Below are 21,559 nucleotides of genomic sequence, written 5' to 3' on the forward strand. Positions count from 1 at the left end.
AGTTCTGTTTCGCCTGATCAAACTTTACCTGTTAACTATTTGGTGCCTAGAACTGGGGTACTGTCAAAATGGAAGCCTAAAACGTGTGGCATTCTCTTCCAGACTATATGGTGGGCAAAATCTAGGATGTTGATGACTATAAGCCTTAAAGACAGTGAGCAAATTGTTATTGGCTCCTAAGGAAAAAAAAAATTGTGTTATGTAATGGCAGAAATTTTGACAGCTCTATGGTCTATACTAACGTGGAAAATAGAAAGTATACCTAATAAAGTAGAGTGGTTGGCTAAGGGAATTTCTAAGCAGAACTTTGAAAATGCCAATTAATTTCTTTTAGTCACATATGTTAAGGTATCAATAGAGAGATAAGCTAAAATAAAGTAGTAGGTCTGTTTGTAAGCAGAATTTTGAAACAATATAAAAGAGTCAGGCCTTGCTGGATTTGAAAATAAAACCAGTTCTGGTTTCTACCTTCTCTAGATGGCAAAAGACTCTCAAAGTAAGAACTAGCCTTGGCATAAAGAACAATCCAGGAGTGTGTCTGTAAGACCCTTTGTTAAACTTCAAAATGATTTAAGGATCTGTCTTGTAAACTCTCTCAACTAGACCAAAAGGGTTTCAACCAACAGAAGGGTGTTAGCTCACAGAATCCAGGCTCTCAGTCCAAGCTGGGGAATTGTGGGCATGGATTTTGTCTAATGCAATAAACCCTAATAAGATTTATAGAAAATCTAGAAAACGCTGTAATATAATTACACTACCCGAAGCATTGTATACTTGGATTAGAAGCAATAGAGACAGGGCTTCAGGAAGCAGGATGAGAAAGCTACTACAGTGGAAAAAATGAGTCACATCTTATGGCAAAGGAAGGGTGTTCCAGAGTGAAGAGCTCATAGTCCTAAGAGCAGAGCTAAGATGGCCAAAAAAAAAAAAAAAAAAAAATCAAACCCAAGGAGAATCTAATTAAGAAACTGGTGCTGTGTGTCCGGATCAGTTTCAGTATTGCTATGGACCAATGTATGCTGTAGGCCTCCCCTTTCTGTTCTTATTAAATGAGAATGTCTATTTCAGTCATTCTTGCATTAGTTTGCTGGCATGTCATAACAAAGTACCACACAATGGGTGGCTTAAACAATAGAAATTTATTGTCTCGTGGTGCTGGAAGCTAGAAGTCCAAGATCAAGATGACAGCAGTGTTGGTTTCTTCTGAGAATTGGGAGAAGGGTTTGCTGCAGGGCAATCTCCTTGGCTTATAGATGGCTGTCTTCTCTCTATGTTTTTATTTTATTTTATTTTATTTTGTGGTACAGGGGCCTCTCGCTGTTGTGGCCTCTCCCACTGCGGAGCACAGGCTCCGGACGCGCAGGCTCAGTGGCCATGGCTCACCGGCCCAGCCGCTCCGCGGCATGTGGGATCTTCCTGGACCGGGGCACGAACCCGCATCCCCTGCATCGACAGGCGGACTCTCAACCACTGCGCCAGCAGGGAAGCCCTCCCTCTATATGTTCTTCATATTACCTTCCCTCTCTGCATGACTGTGTCCAAATTTCCCCTTTTTTAAAAAAGAAATTCCAGTTATATTAGATTAAGGGTCCATCCTCCTCCAGTATGACGTCACCTGAACTAATTTTATATGCAATGGCCCTGTTTCCAAATAGGGACCCATTCTGAGGCACTGGTGGTTAGAACATCAACATGAGAATTTACAGGAGACAGGATTCAACCCATCACAATTCTATCCCTGTATCACCGTTGTAGGCTGAGTGCATACATTAGCGGTAGGGAGGCTAGCTAACATATTTATAGGTTTACAGATTGAGAGGGGATGTTCTTGAGTTACTGTCCAAGAAACCTCCTCTGTACCTGTACTTCATTTGGATGGAGAGACCCTGGACTTCGTGATGATACTGTAATTGGATCAAATTTTAGAGGTCTTGGAAGAAGTCTAAGTGTATTTTGCATGTGACTGTTACCTAGAAGAGCCATGACAGACTCTCTCATCCCATTCAGTCTTCTGGAATGTGACCTTGCCACTCCTCCATTGAAAGGTGGAGAGAAGCTAGGAATAAGAAAGTTTTAGTTTCAAATCCAGCAGGACCTGACTTCTTTATATTTTTCCAAAATCCTGCTTAAAAACAGACACACAACTTTATTTCAGCTTCTCATTTTCTTGAATTCTCCTTCCTTTGAATCTGTGCTCATCTTAGTGACTCACTTAGCCGGGAGAATGTGGGAGAAATGACATTTTAACTCACAAGAAGCCTTGCAGTTTCTGTCTGAATCTCTTAGAGCATTTGGAATACTTTCTCTTGGAAAGGAGTTGCTGTGGTGTGAAAAACTCAGGGAAAGACCAAGTTCCAAAGACATGGACACAAAGGTTTATGGACAGCAATCTTTACAGAAGCATCATTTATAAATTAGCAATAGGTTAAATTTTCAACAATAAACTGCTCGTTAATTTATAGCATATTTATGTCATTAAATGTTGGGCAAATTTTTAAGTCATATTCACAAACACAAAAAATTCACATAGAATGTGAATTAAAGAAATCAATATTTATATAGACCTCAAAGAAAGCAGGATACAAAAGCTGTATATTGTATACCACGTGTCCTTAATTTTGTGAGAAACACAGCCGTATTTCTGTGCATATATTTTTTTATAAATATGTACACACAAAACCAACTGGAGGAAAATTAACATATTAATAGTTGTTACCTGAGGCTGGTAAGACTGGGACTGACTTATATTTTTGGTATTCTATTTTTTTGTATTTTCTATATCATTGTTATAAACTTCTATTACTTCGATGATGATCTTTAAAAGAAAACAAATGCCATGAAAAGCAATATGCCATGCTCAGAAAATAGGGTTCTTTACCTGTGATTATGTGGTCCATTGCGATTGAAATCAGAGGGTTCTGGGTCTTGAAGCCTGGACTTTGCCCACTGGAACAAACTTGATTTTTCTACATTAGGACTCATCTATGATACTCGACACATCTGCAAGGCTTTATACTTAGGAAACAGAAAGTGATGTCAGAACAAAATTAAGCAGATCACATGATGAATTAGAGCATGAACCGCCATACTCAATGTAGCCAAACCTAAACTCATTCAAAAATGAACTTATTTTTGCCAAGTGATGGAAAAACTCATAGGTGTTTGGGCCTTTCCTGTTTCAGTTCTTAAGCGCTGGGGACAGCTAAAAGTAAATTAATTGTATTTTCTCACCTGATACATTTGATATATTTAATTCAATTTGTTTTTTCAATTTTTTATTAATTATTTTTATTGTTTCAAATTCAGACCTTTGCTGTAGGAATCACATCGATACGTATTACATATCTCTTAACTGATACAAAATCATATCTTTATAACACTCTATCTCTCTGGGAGTTTGAATAAGTGGAACAGAATTTGAGTTCAGTGTTCAAAGAATTAGATTTATTAAATGAAGCATTGGAAAAATATTCTGCATTTGAGATAACCTGGCCTTCAGTGAAGAAAGAGCTTTATAATAAAGGCTTTTGTTCAGAGATTATCTGAGCATAGCTCTATGACTGCACTCACAAAGTTTACCTGTTCATTCAACAGGTATTGATACAGCCCTATTACACACAGACGATCCTCTAGGTGTTCAGTGAACCACACGGATACATTTTGTGCTTTCAAATATCCTTATATCACACATACATATAAATATAAATATCAGAAACGTTAATAGATGGGTATAAATATTGTAAATGTATCTATTAGTTACATATATAATAAAATAATGGTAATTTTAGAGAGTGATGGGCTATGAGCTAGAGAGTTAGTTGGGGCAAACTTTTGTTTTTTTTTTTTTTTTTGCGATACGCGGGTCTCTCACTGTTGTGGCCTCTCCCGTTGTGGAGCACAGGCTCCGGATGCGCAGGCTCAGCGGCCATGGCTCACGGGCCCAGCCGCTCTGCGGCATGTGGGATCTTCCCGGACCGGGGCACGAACCCGTGTCCCCTGCATCAGCAGGCGGACTCTCAACCACTGCGCCACCAGGGAAGCCCGAGGCAAACTTTTGATTGATTTCTGTATTAATTTCCAGGATTGCTGTACAAATGATCACAAAATGAGTTATATAAAACAACAGAAATTTATTCTTCCATGGTTCTGGGGGATAGAAGTCTGAAATCAAGGTGTTGGGGAGGCCACCCTATCTCTGCAAACTCTAGGGGAGCTATGTTTCCTTGCCTTCTAGCTTCTGGTAGGTGCAAGCAATCCCGGCATTCTTTGACTCATTAGATGCGTCACTCCAATCTCTGCCTTAATCTCCACATGGCCTTCTTCCCTGTGTGTCTGTGTCCAAATTTTCCCCTTTCTTATAAGGACACCATCAATGGATTAGGGCCCAGTCAAATCTAGTATAACTTCATCTTAACTTGATTATATTTGTAATGATTCTATTTTTAAATCACAGGTCACATTCACAGGCACTGGGGGTTAGGATTTTAACATGTCTTTATGGGAGACACAATTCAATCCATAATAAATGTTAAGAGAGGGCCCCTATGGAAGAGGACATTAGAAATAGAATCTGACTGATGAGAAAAAGGAAAGTACCTGACAATCTGGGAGGAAGAAATGGTTTTAGGCAAAGGGCAGTATAAAGTCCTAGAGCTGGATCACTCCTGAGAGAGACAGAGAGACAGAGACAGGGAGAGAATCTAAGACCATATATGTGAGCAGGAACCATACCAGAGGGAGCTTTGTAACTCACATAAGGAGTTCAGGTTTTAGTCTATTCAATGTGAAGCTACTGAAGTGTTTTATCCACAGAAAAATTAAGATGAGATCTATGCTTTCAAGGAAACATTCTAGATGTTATGCATGAGAATAGTAAAGACACTTTTGTGGTAATCCAGGAGAAAAATGATGGTGGCATGGAAGCTGGTGGTCCAGTGGAGTTAATGAGGTTCACTCTGAGAAGCCGGTCCACCGGAAGTCACTGAATTGGACATAAGGTGGGAGAGAGGAAACAGGTGGAGGGAAGGACAGCCTGGGGTGGATACTGTCACCGTTGCAGTTCCATCTGAGGCACGGCTCTCCTTCTTCTTTACTCCATTCATACGTCTTCTCCAACACAGAGCCCTTCCCTCTCTTCTCTCTTGGCTCTAACGTGGCTGCCAAATTATTGACACACGTAAGCTGCTCTTTCAAATGTCAGAACAAATGCAGGGGGATTGTGAAAAAGCAGAGACCTAGAGTCACACGGACCTGGGACAACCCTTCCATCTCAGCTGCCCAATGTTCTGTGTGATACTTTGCTTCCCGAAGGCTTAATCCTCCAGGGTTCAATGAGTGGCTGGGAGGATGATTTTAGATTTTGTATTTACTGATAGGTGATAGATGACAGAGAGATGGATGACAGATAGATTAATATAGATATAGATGTAAATATATAGATACTGTGGGTCAAGCACACCATGAATGTACGTTTAGGAGAAAAGTGGGGGAAGAGACAGAAGCCAGGACGAAGGCAACATGGTGGATGCAGTAGTCTGGTGGAAAGGTTCTCTGTGGTTTTGGATTCAGATAGATCCAAACAAGAAACGAGACCCTGTGCCTTCACTTATTAAATAAACCTCACTTTCCACTTTACCCACTCTTACAGGACTCTGGTGACGATTTGTAAAGTGTCTGAAAGGTGCCTGGAACGGGAGGAACGCCTGAAATATGACTTCCCTTCCCTCTTTGCTCTGCCCAGAGCCCTGCCCGCCACAACCCTAGTGAGTCCAGGTCATCATCTAGTGTTAAATTCAAGACAGTAATTTCTCAAACTTTAACTTTTCTCTGAATTTTTCTAAAAAAAGAAACAAATTTCCCCTTTCCCACCACTATCGTGATAATTTAACACAGAGCAATGTCCAGGGGTATAGGGACAAGGTCAGGAGAACTCCCAATTTCCTAATTCAAATGATGACGGGGGTCTGAGCCAGAGGCAGGAGGCTGTCAGTCAGGTGTCTTGTGGTCCCTTGCAGTTCAGGGAGTCTCTGCAAAGCTGAGTCCTGGGTCCAGTACAGACACGCAGGACTCCGAGAAAGAGCAAACTTTTAGACAGGGGCGAATTGAGCCTGGGACCCAGTACTTTGCCTTACTTCTCTTTTCTAAAAGGCTTTGCAGCCCCTCTCAGCTCTAAAACGCGATGATGTATCTGCTTTAAGTGTAAGGGGTCCAATGCTAAGGCCATTCTCAAAATCCGGTTACATAGCTGCATCTAAGGTCTTTCACGGTTTTCCCGGCTTCTAGGCAAGCTGACAACTGAACTAAATTCAAGATTTAGGCAGCATTCCGTGATTCTTTTTTTTTTTTAAGTGTCATCTTGTATCAGTGACTTCCTGCCAGGAGTTCAAAGAGGAAGGAAGGTGAGGATGCCAGTACAGCCAGATTCCTTTTCGCACAGCCTCTGCGAGGGACCCCAGGGGTTTGGGAGTCAGAGCGGAGCACAAAGGGCCAGTGAGCTGTAACCTCACAGCTGCTGGGGGTGCAGCCTCTGGCCTTCTTCCCTGCTTCTTCCTGGATGAGGAACCAGGGGACAAGCTAGCCAAGAGCTGCAGTCCCCTCTGGGACACGGAACCTGATTAGACCAGAGGAAAGTCTGGGAACACGGTGTCCTGAAGTGCTTTAAGGTTAGACAAACAAAAGGCTGGAGAGATCTGGGAACTGGAGAGAGACCCACCGTGGTTCAAGCGTGCGAAACTCACCACGGAGTTTGCACCTTTGTATTAAAAGTCAAAAATAAGTAAGCAGCATGCTGGACACTCAGTATTATCTACTTCGTGATTTACTGAGAGCTACCAGGGGTCAGGTGTACAGTCCTATAAGGGTACTAGTCAAGCAGCTGAGGAGAAACTGAGCAGGAAGGAGAGATGGCCGTGTGTCACGGACTCATTGACTCCAGGGGGGTCTACGTGACATTGGGAGGGAAATAAGGTGTAAATGCAAATACCCTCTCTAAAGAGTACCACAGAATCAGTGTAGAGCACTGATTCTCAATCCTCCTGCAGAGTAAGGTTGAATGCAAGAGAAAGCATTTGTTACCCAGAAAGAAACGGGAAGAGGAGTCCTAGACGTTTAAGACAAAAGGTCCACTACCCCAGTTTCCAGGAGATGAGCCATTGGTTTGTTTTCACCCCTGCCGGGCCACCCAAAACAGCTGTGTCCCTCAGAAAATTGCCTCCCTGCCTGAGCCCCATCTGTGCGATGGCATGGTGGTGCCATTCTGGCCACAAAATATGTAAGATACTACGGACCCCGTGGCTCTGCCGGCATGTCAGTTGAACTCACTTTTATCACTAGTAGAAATATTTAATGCACTTTAGAACTTAGAACAAAATTAACTAGAAATAATGTTTGACAAGATTTGAGAGCACGTGTAGAACACTATACCTTGAAAAACAAAAAGACAACATATTAAGTTGATGTCAGGGTTTTTTTTTAAAAAAGACTAATTATAGGAAAGTTAATACACTCTAAGGGGTTCAGTAAATATTTAGTTACTCTTGTTCAGTGGCCTTGGACCAGTTCCTTAATGTTCTAAACAAAAACCAACTAAGTTCAGGGACCATGATCTCTTTCTTCTGCTTCTGAGTCATAAAATCCATCATAAATTCCTACTGAGTGTTAGTCTTTGCATGAGCCTGGAACACATGCGACTACATTAAATGCTGCTTTCCCGTCCTTCCCAGGCTGTCTGAAAACTTAGATTTGACATGCTGAAATAGAAAAGTAAATTTATCTCCAGAGATACAAGTTTGGATTGTATAGCAGTTGTGCAATTTTTCCAGCATTTTAGGGACTCTCATATTCATGTGTCAACAAGTAGTAAACTAGAAGAGGGTCAGTTTTTCACTTCATGCATTTGAAAACAGGTGCCTGTTGAGTGTCTTGGGAGTCTGTTGGGATCTACTTTGTTACCTTTCACCCAAGGCTATTTTTTTTTTAATCGGGGTATAGTTGATTTACAATGCTGTGCTAGTTTCAGGCGTACAGCAAAGTGAATCAGTTATACGTATACATATATCCACTCTTTTTTAGATTCTTTTCTCATATAGGTCATTACAGAGTATTGAGTAGAGTTCCCTGTGCTATACAGTAGGTCCTTATTCATTGTCTATTTTACGTATAGTAGTGTGTATATGTCAATCCTAATCTCCCAATTTATCCCTCCCCAACCCAAGGCTATTCTTGACCTCCCACAGCCAACATCACCATCCTTATCCCCTACCATGGCACCATTTTTACTACCTTGGTGCTCCAGTTCTTATCTCATTAGCCCTGTAAAATGGAAGAGGGAACACCTTGGGATGTTTGGAGGAATGGCAAGCAGGACTAATAAGCATATATAGTATTTGTCTCTTACGGGCATCGCAAACAGGATGGGAGGCTTTTGAAATAAAATAAATAGATATTTTATTGGCTAAATGAGCAAAGGATTGAATGTATGATTGCCCTTGTGGTCTAAACTACTGAGATATTTTTATATGGTTCTACTAGCTAGTTCTAGAGACATGTTAAAAAACAATCATTCCCCGAATGATTATAGTGATGGCAGCTGTACTGGACTGTCTACCGTTTCAGGGTGGTTATGTTGAAGCCTTTCGTGTACACAAGTGTCAAAAACAACAGCACAGCAACAAAGCAACAACTAGTTACGTAAAAGTTTATTGAAGCAAAGGGTCACGATTTCCTCTGCTCAGCATCAAAAGAGTCATTAAAATTGTCTAGTCCAGTGGTTTTCAAACCACAAGTTGTGACTCATTAGTGAGTTTGAAGTCAGTTTAATGGGTTGTAACCAGCCATTTTTTAATGACCAGAGGATACAATAAAAATAGAATGAAATACATAGTGCATAAAGCTAGTAAGTTTAACTGTCTTTTTGAAATTTGTGCTTCAGCTATGCATGTACATTACTTATACATACATGAAACATATATATGTTCTTATATATAATGACTGAAACAAAAACGTTACACACTTTCTTATGTGTGTATAACCTGATGACACATGCTGTAGATCATCGGCAACAAATAGAATAAATAAAAATAAGCACTGGTCTAGTCTCACTACTTACATGTCTCTATGGGATACCTACCTAGTGGTCATCCTGACCGTACTTGAACGTTCTCACTGTTTATTCTCTCATTGAGTAAATGCCTTTAATTGTGCTGAGTCAAACTATGTCTTTCTGGAGCTCACCTATTTCATTGGCCATATTTCTACCACCAGGCACTTTTCAGATAAGCCTAATTTTTCTTCCATTTAATAACCTTTCAATATTTAAACAGAGATATGTTGTCCTTGCTAAGAGTTTGCTTCACCTTATGGAGAATTCCAAGAGTCCAGTTGTCCCTCAGCGGCTTGGAGAAGTTTCGGGGCCGGATTTCTCCAGGCCCCTCAGAAGTTTGGGCTGCCTATAGTTCTTGGAAAGTCAGACAGAATTAGTAGGTCAGTCTGAGTAGAGAGGAGCCAGGTGTGACAGTAATCTGCTCAGGAGAAGGGCCTTCAGAAGTGGCCACGTGTATGGTTTGCGACACTACTTGCGAAATCTGGGAGGCACATGCCAGGAGTTCTTTCTCTGTGGAGTCCCACTTTGAGAGGCACGGACTGAAGGAGAGGGAGTGGCAAGTGGGAGGAGATGGTGCATAAAGATTTTTTTAGCTTTAGTCATAGATTTTAGAAACACACACTACTATAAATACATATAAATATCTCATGCCCACTTCCTGAGAAAAACATGTTAGTTTATGTTCACAACTGTTTCCTTTGAAAGAAGCTATTAATAAAAGGAGCTCAATATCTGAATCTGAGCAGCTAATTAAAATGTTAAAAAAGAAAAGCTTATCTTCAGTTCCTTTTTTAGGAGATGTTGCAAATATAGACTGTGGCTTAAGCAAAGACAGCTGTTTCATTTCACATGCAAAGGCACCATTTAAAAAGCAGCACTTTAAAAAAATGGGCTTGGCGGTAATTCTTTGCAGTAAAGTTGTGGATTTTTTCCCCATATTTTGACTGAAAGCATTTTGGAAAAGCATTTCTCTGTTGTTTTTATGTTTTCTTTGCTCAAAATTTTTATTGCTTCAGAATGTTTAATTAGTTCCTCTCTTCGAGTAAAAGTATGTCAGAATCAAAGTTTCTAGAAGAAAACCTGCTGTTCATTCCCATCAGCAATCACTAAAGATTAAAAAGAAATTTAATAAAATTTACTGAAATAAAAATGTTTGCTGATTAATTTTTTAAAGGGATTAACCACTACTACAGCAGAAATGGACTAGTATAGATTTTATATAAACATACGGAATATAGTAAATGTCCTCAAAGCAATTACTTAAGAGAATGATTGCCATTTCAGTTGTTAAGGATAGAAAAATGAAGGTTTAAGTGTCCAGCGAAAAGAAGTCACGTGACCATTGACCATTGTTTTCACGTTATTCAGCCCTCTCTAGGCCTCAATATTTTCCTTATGTAAAATAATTCTAAAACTATTTATATGAATTCTACTTTGTGCCAGGCATTGTTCTAGATTCTGGGTTTATGCATAAGTAGGATAAAGAAAGCTGCAGTCAATGCTGATTTCTTGACAATTATTACTGAGAAAAAATAAAAATTAAAACTACATTTCAGACTTCTTCTCTGAGCCCTAGATTCTCATACTCAGCTATCTTCTTCCAGTTTCCCAGGCATTTCAGATTTACTGTGTGCAGCACTGAACTTGTATCTTCTCCCAAATCCTTTTCACTCTCAACCTTCCCCACCAGGGAGGCCAGGGTTTAACCTGGGAGTAACCCTTGACGCTTAGCCCATCCCCTATTAAAGTCATCACCAAGTCCCTTTGAGTTTATTTCCAAACTACATTTAGAAGAGTCTGGTCACCACCTGAAACGATAATTGTTCTCTTTAGTTGTTGTCTTTGACTACTCAACAAAGTAATTTAAAAAATTAAATTAGAAAAGCGCAGCACTTTCCCTTCCATGCTTATAACCTTTTAAAGACGGCCCATTGCACTTAGGATAAAATATTAAGTCTTCAACACGGTCCTCAACCCTTTCCATCTTCCGGCCCCACCTACCAATCTAGCATCATCATCCTCTCCTCGTTGGTTTCTATTTCCCACCTGCGTTGTCTTTGTGTCTGTTTCCCTGTCCTTCAAACTCATTCCCACCCCAGGGCCTTTGCACAGGATTTCCGTCTGCATCCAAAGCTCCTTGCTGTGTTCCTCTCCTTGTTAATTTCAACATTTACTTCAAGTCTCAGCTTAAATGGCTCTTCTTCAGAAAAGCTTTTCACGCCTTGAACGATTTAAAGGAAGCCTCACCTTGTTTCCTCCTTTATATCACCTGATGTTTTTCATTTTCTAGCACTTATAAATGTTTCTTCATCTACTGATATGTTTACTTATCTGTCTAAAGTCTCTTTTCTTCTCTAGGCCTCATGTTCCACAGACACCGGGATGATGTCCATTTCTCCCAGCCTGTTTGTTCCTCAAGCTCGTGGCACACAGTAAGCATTCAATGGTGTGTTTGTGACTGAATCTATAAATCAATGACTAAAGACATGAAAAGAAAAATGAAAGACAGTTGGGATAGAATTTTCAAACTATAAGAGATAAGGAAATAATGAGCCTCAGCAGGAAGCTATGCGATGGTAGGAAAAAAACCCATAGGATTTAAAGACCAAAAAATGAGAGTTCCAGGGCCAGCTCTGTTATTTAATTAGCTCCAAAATTTGGGGAAACTTGCTTAACTTCTGTTATACTCAGTTTTCTCATCTGCAAAGTAGGGATAATACTACCAGTGACGTTGTGAAAGTCAAACGAAGTAATATATGTGAAAGCACTTGGTAAATTTGCAATGCAGTATGAAATTTTTGTTGTTAAAACAAAAATGTACAGTGATAGCTCAGTGAAAGTTTAAGGTATACATTTCTAGTTGCTGGCTTCTGTGCTTTTCATTTTCAGGAGATTGCCAGGGAGAGAAATTGGTACACAAAACAGCACTGAAGTAAATTCTGTATGATTACTTTCATTCACTTCTTCATGTAATAATTCAGGAAGTATTCATTAGATACATTCTATGTACCAGCCTCTACACTTAATATCTTTGGCCCTTTAAAGATATAAATAAAGTTCTCATTTTTCATCTGGAAAGGTAAATCTAGAGTCTTAGTGATGCAAACAGTAGTGGCAAGTAGCCTAGCAAAAGTTCGGGAAAACCTTCCCAAAGAGATTTTGGGGATAAGAAAAAAGTCTGGAAATGAATTCAGTTTTTACAACTTACTTTGGACAGATTGTTTAGCCCAATTCTTTGTTTTTAGTGAAAATGGAGGTCAATAATATCGACTTCCAGTATTGTTATGAAGAATCATTTAGATATTATATGAAGAAAACTAGGTATACACATCACTTAATAAATATTAGTTTTCTTCTTTCCCTTTGTTTTCTCAAATCTTTTCATTAGATACAAAAGTAACCAAGCACACACTTATTACTGGCAAACAGATCTCTCTGTGCGATGAAAAAATACTGGAAAACTGGTGCCTGAAAGAAAATACACTAGCCTAGGAGCTGCTTCTTAAGTCCTAACCACTGGACTGTCAAGGAATTTGCTAGAAGCTGCTTCTTTTAAACAGCCTTCATTATGTCCTGTCTTTACTGCAGAGAGCAAACATTCTGTAAGGCACCTATGTGATGCCATCTCGTCCATATGCAATTTGTGACTCCTCGCCAGTGATTTTTTAGAGTCTGTTGTCCACATCATTCACTGAAAATATTTATACAAAGAAGGGAAAGAACAGGGTGACAGCAGCAAAAGGCTTTCCAAGCACACATGGAGTTACCTTCGGCAAAGGGCATCAGCAAATCACAGCCTTAAGGTTTGTGTCACATTTCTGGTAAACAGAAACGAACACTGTTCCCCTGTGCATGGTCTTGTCCTCTAAACAATTTTGAAATGCCTTAATCTCTCAAATTCATCTGGATGCTTTCAGGCAGTACTCGAGGAGAGCTGCTTAGTGTCATGTGGGAACATTATTCACGCTTTTTGAAGAGAGAGCTTGCAGTTGATTTGAGAGCAATTCAGTAGAATGTTTAAAATCACGGGCTTTGGAGTCAGGTAGTCAAGGGTTCACGTTGGGTTCAAGTTATCTTATCACAACTGAAGGATCTGCAGAGTAAATTCATTTCCTATTGCCATGTAACAAATTGCTACAAATTAGTGACTTAAAACAACACAAATTTACTATCTTACAGTTCAGGAGGCCAGAGGTCTAAAATGGGTCTGTGGCGATATGTTCCTTCCGAAGGATTTAGAGGAGAATCTGTTCCTTTGACTTTTCCAGCTTCTAGGGGCTGCCTAGAAGCGACCCTTGGCCGCTTAGCTCACGGCTCCATCCTCCGTCTTCAAAGTCAGCCACACAGCAGCCTCTCCCTCTCTGACTTCTTGTCTCCTTCTTATAAGGACTCTTATGATTGCGTGGGCCGACCATGTAATAATCCAAGATAATCTCCACAACTCAAGATCTTTAATTTATTTACACCTGCAAAATTCCTTTTGCCATATAAGCCCCTTTTGCACTATAAGTTTCCTTTTTGCTTATATTCATAGGTTCTAGGACATCTGGGGAGAGGGGGAGGGTATTCAGCCTACAGCAGGGAGCAAGTTTCCATTGCCTCAGTTGTCCTGTCTGTCACGTGAGGATTGCAATAGTTCCTACCGCACAGGGCTGCTATGAGAATTAAATAGAATCACACACACTGTTATTTAGTTAAACACTGCAACACATTAAGTGACCCAGGAGCTTCGGACACATTAAAGAGAAGCGTAGAGCTGATCCCTGCTCTTGGTGGAGACAGGCTTTAAATCAGTAATCCCCAAAACAAATGTGTGCTTGAAAATTGTAATAAGTGCTACAAGGGAATAGTAAAGGGTACATTGGCAAGGAGGCCTGATCTGGTCTAGAAGCATCAGGGAAGACTTCTCTGAGCAGGTAGCTTTTAGTTGAGATTTTATGAATGAATAGCTGAGATAAAAGGCAGAGAAGAACATTCCAGAAAGAGGAAAAATATGTGCAAATACCCAGAGCAGGAATGGGCATAGTGCGTTCAAGGAACTGGAAAGCAGGGCAGAGAGTGGCAAATTATCAGGCGGCAGGAGTAGCCAGGGACCAGAGCAGGTCAGGCTCAGAAAGGTGGTGTTAGGATTTTGGAGGCTTAGCCTAAGAAAAATAGCAGGAGTGGTCTGACCAGATTGCTTATTAGACAGTATTGCTCTGGGTGCTGCACAGAGAATGGAGAACAAGAGCGGAAGCAGGAACACCAGGATAGAGGTCTGGCCTTGGTCCAGGTGAGAGAAGATGGGGTGTCATGGACCAGGATCCCGGGGAAGCAGACTCTGAGCTGGCGAGCAGCAGGCAGGTGGTCTGTCACCGAGAGCTCTTGGGATCATTGCCAAGAGATGGGAAAGAGACAAGATTGGGCAGAGCCTAAAGGATGTTCTGAAGTGTAGAAGAGCCCTCAGAATTGGGGTGAGGGAAGTGGGCATTTCCACCCGTGTATTGACCAGTCACTAGATACAGCTGCACCAGGAAGGGGAGGTGCCTCAGGTGACATGACCTTCTTCAGTGGTGACAACCTCTGAAGGCAGCTGACAGCTGAGCATCTGGGGAAAACTTAATGAGAATGCTTGGGTTGTGCATCAGAACATCCACCCTATTGAGGCTTACCTGAAGAGTGGCAGGAAAAACAGAGAGAAACTGGATCGATTTGAGAAATATTTGCAGATAGAATTGACAGAACTTGGTGACATATATAGATGGATAGATAGATAGAGGGGATAAAGAGAATGAGATATTAAAGATTACAGAAGATTATAACTGGGTTTCTGACTTTTACAACTGAACAGATATTAATGGCATACCTGTGTTGCGTAAGTATTCTATAGTTAGTTAAATAAAAGAATCTATACTTTAAAGGACAGGGGCAGGTTGGAAATCAAAATTTGGGATTAATTAATGAATAGAAGATAAAAACTGTGAGCCTGCATAAGAGTCACCTCAACAAAGGGCAGAGCATGGAAAGGCTGATGAAGCCTTGAGCAACGAGAGTTAAGACAGGTTATGTCCATGTCAGTCCCAAACTCCCTGACTATCCCTTCCCTCCACCCTTCCCCCACTGGTAACCATAAATTCATTCTCTAAGTCTGTGAGTCCGTTTCTGTTTTGTAAATAAGTTCATTTGTATCATTTCTTTTTAGATTCCACATACAAGTGATATCATACGATATTTTATTTCTCTTTCTCTGACTTACTTCACTCAGTATGGCAATCTCTAGGTCCATCCATGTTGCTGCAAAAGGCATTATGTCATTCTTTTTTATGGCTGAGTAATATTCCATTGCATATATGTACCACATCTTCTTTATCCACTCATCTGTCGATGGACATTTAGGTTGCTTCCATGTCTTGGCTATTGTGAATAGTGCTGCAATGAACACTGGGGTGCATGTATCTTTTCGAATTATGATTTTCTCTGGATATATGCCCAGGAGTGAGATTGCTGGATCATACAGTAGTTCTATTTTTAGTTTTTTAAGGAATCCTCCATCCTGTTCTCCATAGTGGCTGCACCAATTTACATTCCCACCGACAGTGTAGGCGGGTTCCCTTCTCTCCACACCCTCTCCAGCATTTATTGTATGTAGACTTTTTGATGATGGAATAATAACTATTTTTACGTTAGTGAGGCTGCCACAAAGGTGTGCTAGATATGTCAGGAAATCCCTAGCAGTGGGAAGCGGAACATAGGGTTCTCCATGGAAAAACCAGAACAAGTATCAGCTGCCGTGGTTGGCGCGTTGAACACCAGCTCGCCTAGAAACATCTCTCAAGGAAGCAGCTTTCACGAAGAGTGAGTGCTGGGCTCCTGTCTTGTTCCCCAGGTTGGGGCCGTCTGCAATCCTTTCGACTCCCCTTTCACAATATGCCCAGAATCTGATTTGTTTCCCTACAATCTATTCTCTACTAAGAAGTGACAGTTATTTATTTATTTAATTATAAGAAAAATCGTGTCATTTCTCAGCTCCAAATTCCCCAAAGGCTACCTATCTCCTACAGAGTAAAAGGGAAATTTGTGAGACAGGGTTGTGAGTACAGGATATTTGTGAGTGCAGGGTTGTACTCAATCTGCCCTTGGCTTTCTTACCCTGAATCCCCTTCTCACTCTTCTCTGGTGACTCTGCTCCAGCCAGGCTGAGCTCCTGGCTGTTTCTCCTACATGCCTCGCATACTCTTATGTTCAGGCCTTGGCACTTGCTGTACCCCTGCCTACAACACCCTTCCCCCCAGGTGTCTGTCTACATAGGCTCCTCCCTCAGCTCCCTCAGGTCTTTGCACAAGGTCACATGGGGAAGCTGCCTCTGGACATCCTATGCAAATTCCAACCCTCCCTTGCTTCTCCTGTACAAACTGCTTCATGCATTACCCTGTGACGTCCTTTCCCAGCTGCATGTAAACTCCACAAAGGTAAGGTAGGGATGTTTTGTTTTTTATTTGATTTAGTGTGGTTTCCTGTTATATTTCCAATGCCTAGAAAAGTTCCAGCTAAAAGTCGACCTTGAATAAATACTGATTGAATAAACGAGTGAATGAATGAATATATGAGAAGAGCCTCTAACTCATTTCTCTAGTGAGGTACCTTGTCTACATGCTCTCCCTCTGTGCACTTTTCTAGATGACTAGATGAGAGGAAAACAAAGGCCAGCCCTGTTTCTGAGAGTGCCAGGACCCGGCAGAAGGTCCCTGAAGAGAAGTCTCTGGAGCCCTTTGAAGCTGACATTGAACCTTGGTGGAATGTAAGTGTTCTATACACCAGTGGGGACAGTGGCTGGCTGAATATTGTGGAAGGTAGAAAGAATGAATTTAAATTCTTCCAAAGGAAGTATTGTTCTGACTGTGTCTGACTGATGCCAAAATAAATATGAGAGGAAAAAGTCAACTCATCCCTTTTGAGTGCTATGTACATAAAAGCACCTTTTAACTCTCCCTCCGGCTTTTTTTGACATGTTGTTGATATATACACAAGCCTAAGGAGACACTGTCTATTGCTATGATTATTATTAAATGAAAATTTTATTCAGCAATTGCAGGTCTGCTCTTGGACGCAGGCTCTGAATGGTCACGGACTCAGGCTGTGTCACATCAGCGTTTTGTGGTGTCTGACCCCCCTTCTACAGCAGACATACTCCAAATCAATGTCCTTGATGCTTAAACTGTCTCTCAATAGCTTCGGGGTTGCCCTGGCTAGAGATGTCCACAGGCCGCTGGTGTGGGCTGCCAAATGTTGGGACTGCACTTTAATAACTTCCCTGGGAATTAAAACTTTCTGGTGGCTGGCAGAACCCTTTGCTTTGGTTGTTGTCTGGAAAGATTTGAGGGTCTAAGCCACGTTGTTTGTCTCTTATCTTTGTGCTGTCCTGGTTTCAGCTTTTTTTTTTTTTTTCTGTAGAAGGGTCCAAGTCTATAATCCTATGGCCACAGATGTGGTAAAGAGAAATACCCACCTTTCCGGCCCCATCACTGAACACAGCTTTTAGTAACATTTAGCACAAGAACAGGATATTGGCAACTCAACTGTTAAACCTCTCTGTGATTATGCTTCCTTGAGATCACTCTGATGTCACCAGTGTAATCTGAGCCTGGAGCTTTTGTTCACACTTTAAATAGCAGCCACGGAATGATTTTGCTACAGACTCTCTGGGGAGCCCGGGAGCTGAATTCCCGAAGATTCACACACATCGATGAAAGCCAAGGCAAGCCACCCGGCCAGAAGCATGTCCACCTCATTGCGAGTAAGCCCGTCCATCCACGGCTACCACTTCGACACAGCCTCACGTAAGAAAGCCGTGGGCAACATCTTTGAAAACATAGACCAAGAAGCATTACAGAGGCTCTTCAAAAACTCTGGGGACAAGAAAGCAGAGGAGAGAGCTAAGATCATTTTGGCCATAGATCAAGATTTGGAGGAGAAAACACGAGCCCTGATGGCTCTGAAGAAGAGGACGAAAGACAAGCTTTTCCAATTTCTGAAACTGCGGAAATATTCCATCAAAGTTCACTGAGGACCAGAGGATGGAGAAGGACATTAGCCAAGACCGGACATTTAAAGACCAAGCCAGTCTATGAAACCTAACGCGCACAGCATCTTGTTGCTGCCTTGTAAGTTTCTCTTCCATAGGAACAGAACGAACTTGTTACAAAGACTCCAACTAATTTCACGCCTGTGCTGTTACAGTGGAGAAGGAAATGCTTTCAGCAAGGACTGGAAAACTCCCCCTGCGGGAAAAGGACCGATGCTGATGTCAGGGGCGAGTCTGGACAGACATAATGAGAACTGAAACTGAAGATGACAGAAGTCTGGGGAAGAATGGAGGCCAGGGTCTCCCTGTCAGGCCCTAGGACTTAAACTCAACCTGAACTTTTTTTTCTTAACCAAACTGGGTAGGGGGAGGGAAATGGGGAACAGGAGAGAGATTTCCATGCTGCAATTGTTTACTGAATTTTTTATTTGAATGTTCAAAGTGTTGCCAAGCTTCAATGTTGTCTATTGGTAGATTTTTTTTTTTAGAGATCAGTAATTGATTATTTATTTGCATTTATTACAATGCCTTAAAAAGTGCACCACATGGGTGTAAGTACAAATTCAAGGAACTGCATTATTTTCAGCAGCTCAGTGAAACCGTACGCCACCTTCTGGTTTGTAAGGGGTTTTTACGTATTTCAAACTGCTTGCCCGAAAGTTAAAATAATAGGGTCCTTCATCAATCCGAAGTACTGTGAACAAATTTTATAGTTTTTTTTAATCTTCTAACTAATGCTAAAATATAATCTAAATTTCTTACAGTTACTGCAATAAGCATTAGGAAGTGAATATGATACACTTAATAGTTTATAAAGATGCTATGGTTTCTATAATTTATTATTCATGACAAATGATATGCAACCTTAATAAATTATTATAAACTTAGCTGCTCTTGGTGTGTGATGATTGGTCTCAAAGGAAAAGTAAGATGGTAATTTTTATTATTATAAACTTTTATAAGCTTTGCTAAGGATTTTACTCTAAGAGTAAGAGGTGCTTTTAAAGTAACTTTGCATTGCCACCTTGTTCAAAGCAAATTCTTACATCAAGTATCCAGGAAGTTTCTCTGTCCCGACTTTAAAATATAAGATACAGGCATAGAATTCACAGAGTGGCTCATCAGTATTGTTTATGTATCCATAGAGGGTGAGCTTCAAAAGGTTTTTCTCTCCATATTTTTGACATTTTTCCTCTGTGGCTATGGTAGCTGTGTACATTTATTTCTCCCAAAATAATATATCTGAGGGTCAGCGTCTGAATTACGATCAAGATTTTGTGGCTTATCAATGTTTATTTACTATAAACCAATATGGGAATAACATTGCAGTCTCTTAGCTTATTTTCTCATAAAATTATAATAAAATATTTCTAAGAAGGTACATAGCAATGCCTGCTGCACTTTCCTAGCAGAAATAAATTTTAAAATTTCCCTAGAAATTAAGTGTTTCAGAAGCATCTACAAAGGTTTTTGAAACTGCTGATCATAGTAAAACAAAAGTGAAAGATCTGAAATCTTTGGGGAGAGTTATAAGTCAGTTTTTAAATAACATATTTTTTAAAAAAGAAATTAAGTAGGCAAGTCGGTTTTCAAATGTTAATCGATTCATTTACTGAAGATAATATAAATCATTCCATTTAAAAAGGATTTTTTTTACATGACAGCATCCATAAAAAACACAGATCAATATGCAAAACTGTGTGTGTGTGCATTTTTCCTGGAGGAGTATTTCTAATTTCCATCAGATTTGCAAAGACATCCATGAAACCAAAATTAGTTAAGAATAAAAAAGAAGGAGTTCTGACAGGTGGAAGGCTTGGCTAGTGATGGTATTTGGGGATCATCAAAGTGAAGGCTTTGCTAATGAATAAGCTTCCTACCTCTCATAGGGCCTGTCAGTGACACATTTTCTCTGTCCATCTAGGGTGCCCCAAAGACAGTGATAAACTGCTTGGGAAGGAAATTTAGTAAGTTACTCCCGCAGAGAAGTTATCAGACTCCACAATCTCCGTGAACATGTTCAACTTATCTTCCACTCCAAGACTTTAAACACATCTCAGATGCTGAACGTCATTCAAAGGTTGAGTTTATTATACGTACTCATAACTACATTCTCTGCCTCTGTTGTTTTCAATAGAGTACAATGCGTATCTTACCCACTTTTCACATCACTGTGTATTAACTTAGTTTTCTTGCAGGATATTATTATTATTTTCTGACTTCAGGACCATAACATGGGGAACAAATTAAAAAGCAGTTGGGATATGATCCACAATGGTGTGGAAAATAATAATTCTTTCTGTAGACTATTATACAAGCGTGGCATCCTTCTGCTTCATGGAGAACAGAAGTTGGAATCAATGCACAAGGATGATTTTTAACTTCGTGATATTTTTATTATTTAATGTGAGGTGAAAGGATTCCTCATTAGAACAGGTAGGATTAGTTCTTCAACGGCACAAAGACGACCGAATATATCTCAAGACATCTCATTATAATAGAAGAAATAAAAGCAACGAAGGCGAAATAGCTCATTAATATTTTTCTATCATCAGGATCATAATAATAACAACTAACTTTCACTAATGCTTACTATTCACCAGACAATTTTCTAAGTGGTTTTCTTGTGTGTGTGTTAAATCACTTCATTAGTACCGTGATATAAAAGCATGCGTGTGCATGCATGTGCCTATGTATGTATAGTAATGAAACTGAAGCACAGAGAGGTGCAGTAAATTTCCCAATAACACACAGCTAATGAAGGCAGGAATCAAACCCAGAGAGCCTTCATTCCGAACCACTAGGTTAGACTGCTCCTCTAGGAGGAACTAAATTTCTCTTTTATCCTTTGAAGTGACAATTACTTATATGCTAGTAAGAAAGACAGGAAAACAAACCCGCTGATAAATCATTTTTATCTGATCTGTGTCTATTTGTCTATTTATTTGGCACTTGCACTTCATGCGGAAAGCTTCTCAATCATTTTAATTGTATCAAAGATTTCTCAGATATAGCCTTTCTAGTCTGCAGTTAAAGTAACACCTGGGTTAGCACCTTGGAACAAAAGATCACATCCAAGTTCTCTTCTGAGTCTACAGTCAAGGCTTTGGGTCTGGGTTTGCTCACTGGGGGAAGTTAGAAACTGTGGATTCATGGTTTTATTCACTCAGTATAAACCTTCTCAGTTCCCAGCCCTGGCCCAGCAAAGGAGGGTTCGTACCCATAGGAATCGCTGACAGATGAGATTTACTGAGAAAGTGACTGCCTGATATTTTTTTCCTGCTGTCCGAGGGTAGTCAGAGAATGTGACTGCTGTTCCCTTGGAGAGCCTTCCTAACAAACAAATCATTAAGCTGTGGTCTAGGAATCGCATGCCCTTTCAAAGCGCTTCATCTGCC

General features: G+C 40.5%; 1 protein-coding gene across 2 annotated transcripts; it reads left to right on the top strand.

The window, feature by feature from the left end:
- The first annotated feature begins 16,436 nt into the window (after positions 1-16,436).
- On the top strand, positions 16,437-19,467 carry TCIM (transcriptional and immune response regulator). Of its 2 annotated transcripts, XM_082863695.1 has the most exons (3): positions 16,437-16,548; positions 16,757-16,877; positions 17,531-19,467. In XM_082863695.1, exon 3 carries the CDS (start codon positions 17,823-17,825, stop codon positions 18,141-18,143), a length of 321 nt encoding a protein of 106 aa, XP_082719821.1. In that variant the 5' UTR covers positions 16,437-16,548; positions 16,757-16,877; positions 17,531-17,822; the 3' UTR covers positions 18,144-19,467. The 2 variants fall into 2 exon arrangements, with proteins under 2 accessions (XP_082719821.1, XP_082719822.1); XM_082863696.1 differs by lacking the exon at positions 16,437-16,548 and having other exon boundaries at positions 16,761-16,877; positions 17,749-19,467.
- Positions 19,468-21,559: the final 2,092 nt, after the last annotated feature.

The sequence above is a fragment of the Leucopleurus acutus genome, assembly GCF_964270905.1.
Source record: "Leucopleurus acutus genome assembly, chromosome: 21".
NCBI classification, from domain to species: domain Eukaryota; kingdom Metazoa; phylum Chordata; class Mammalia; order Artiodactyla; family Delphinidae; genus Leucopleurus; species Leucopleurus acutus.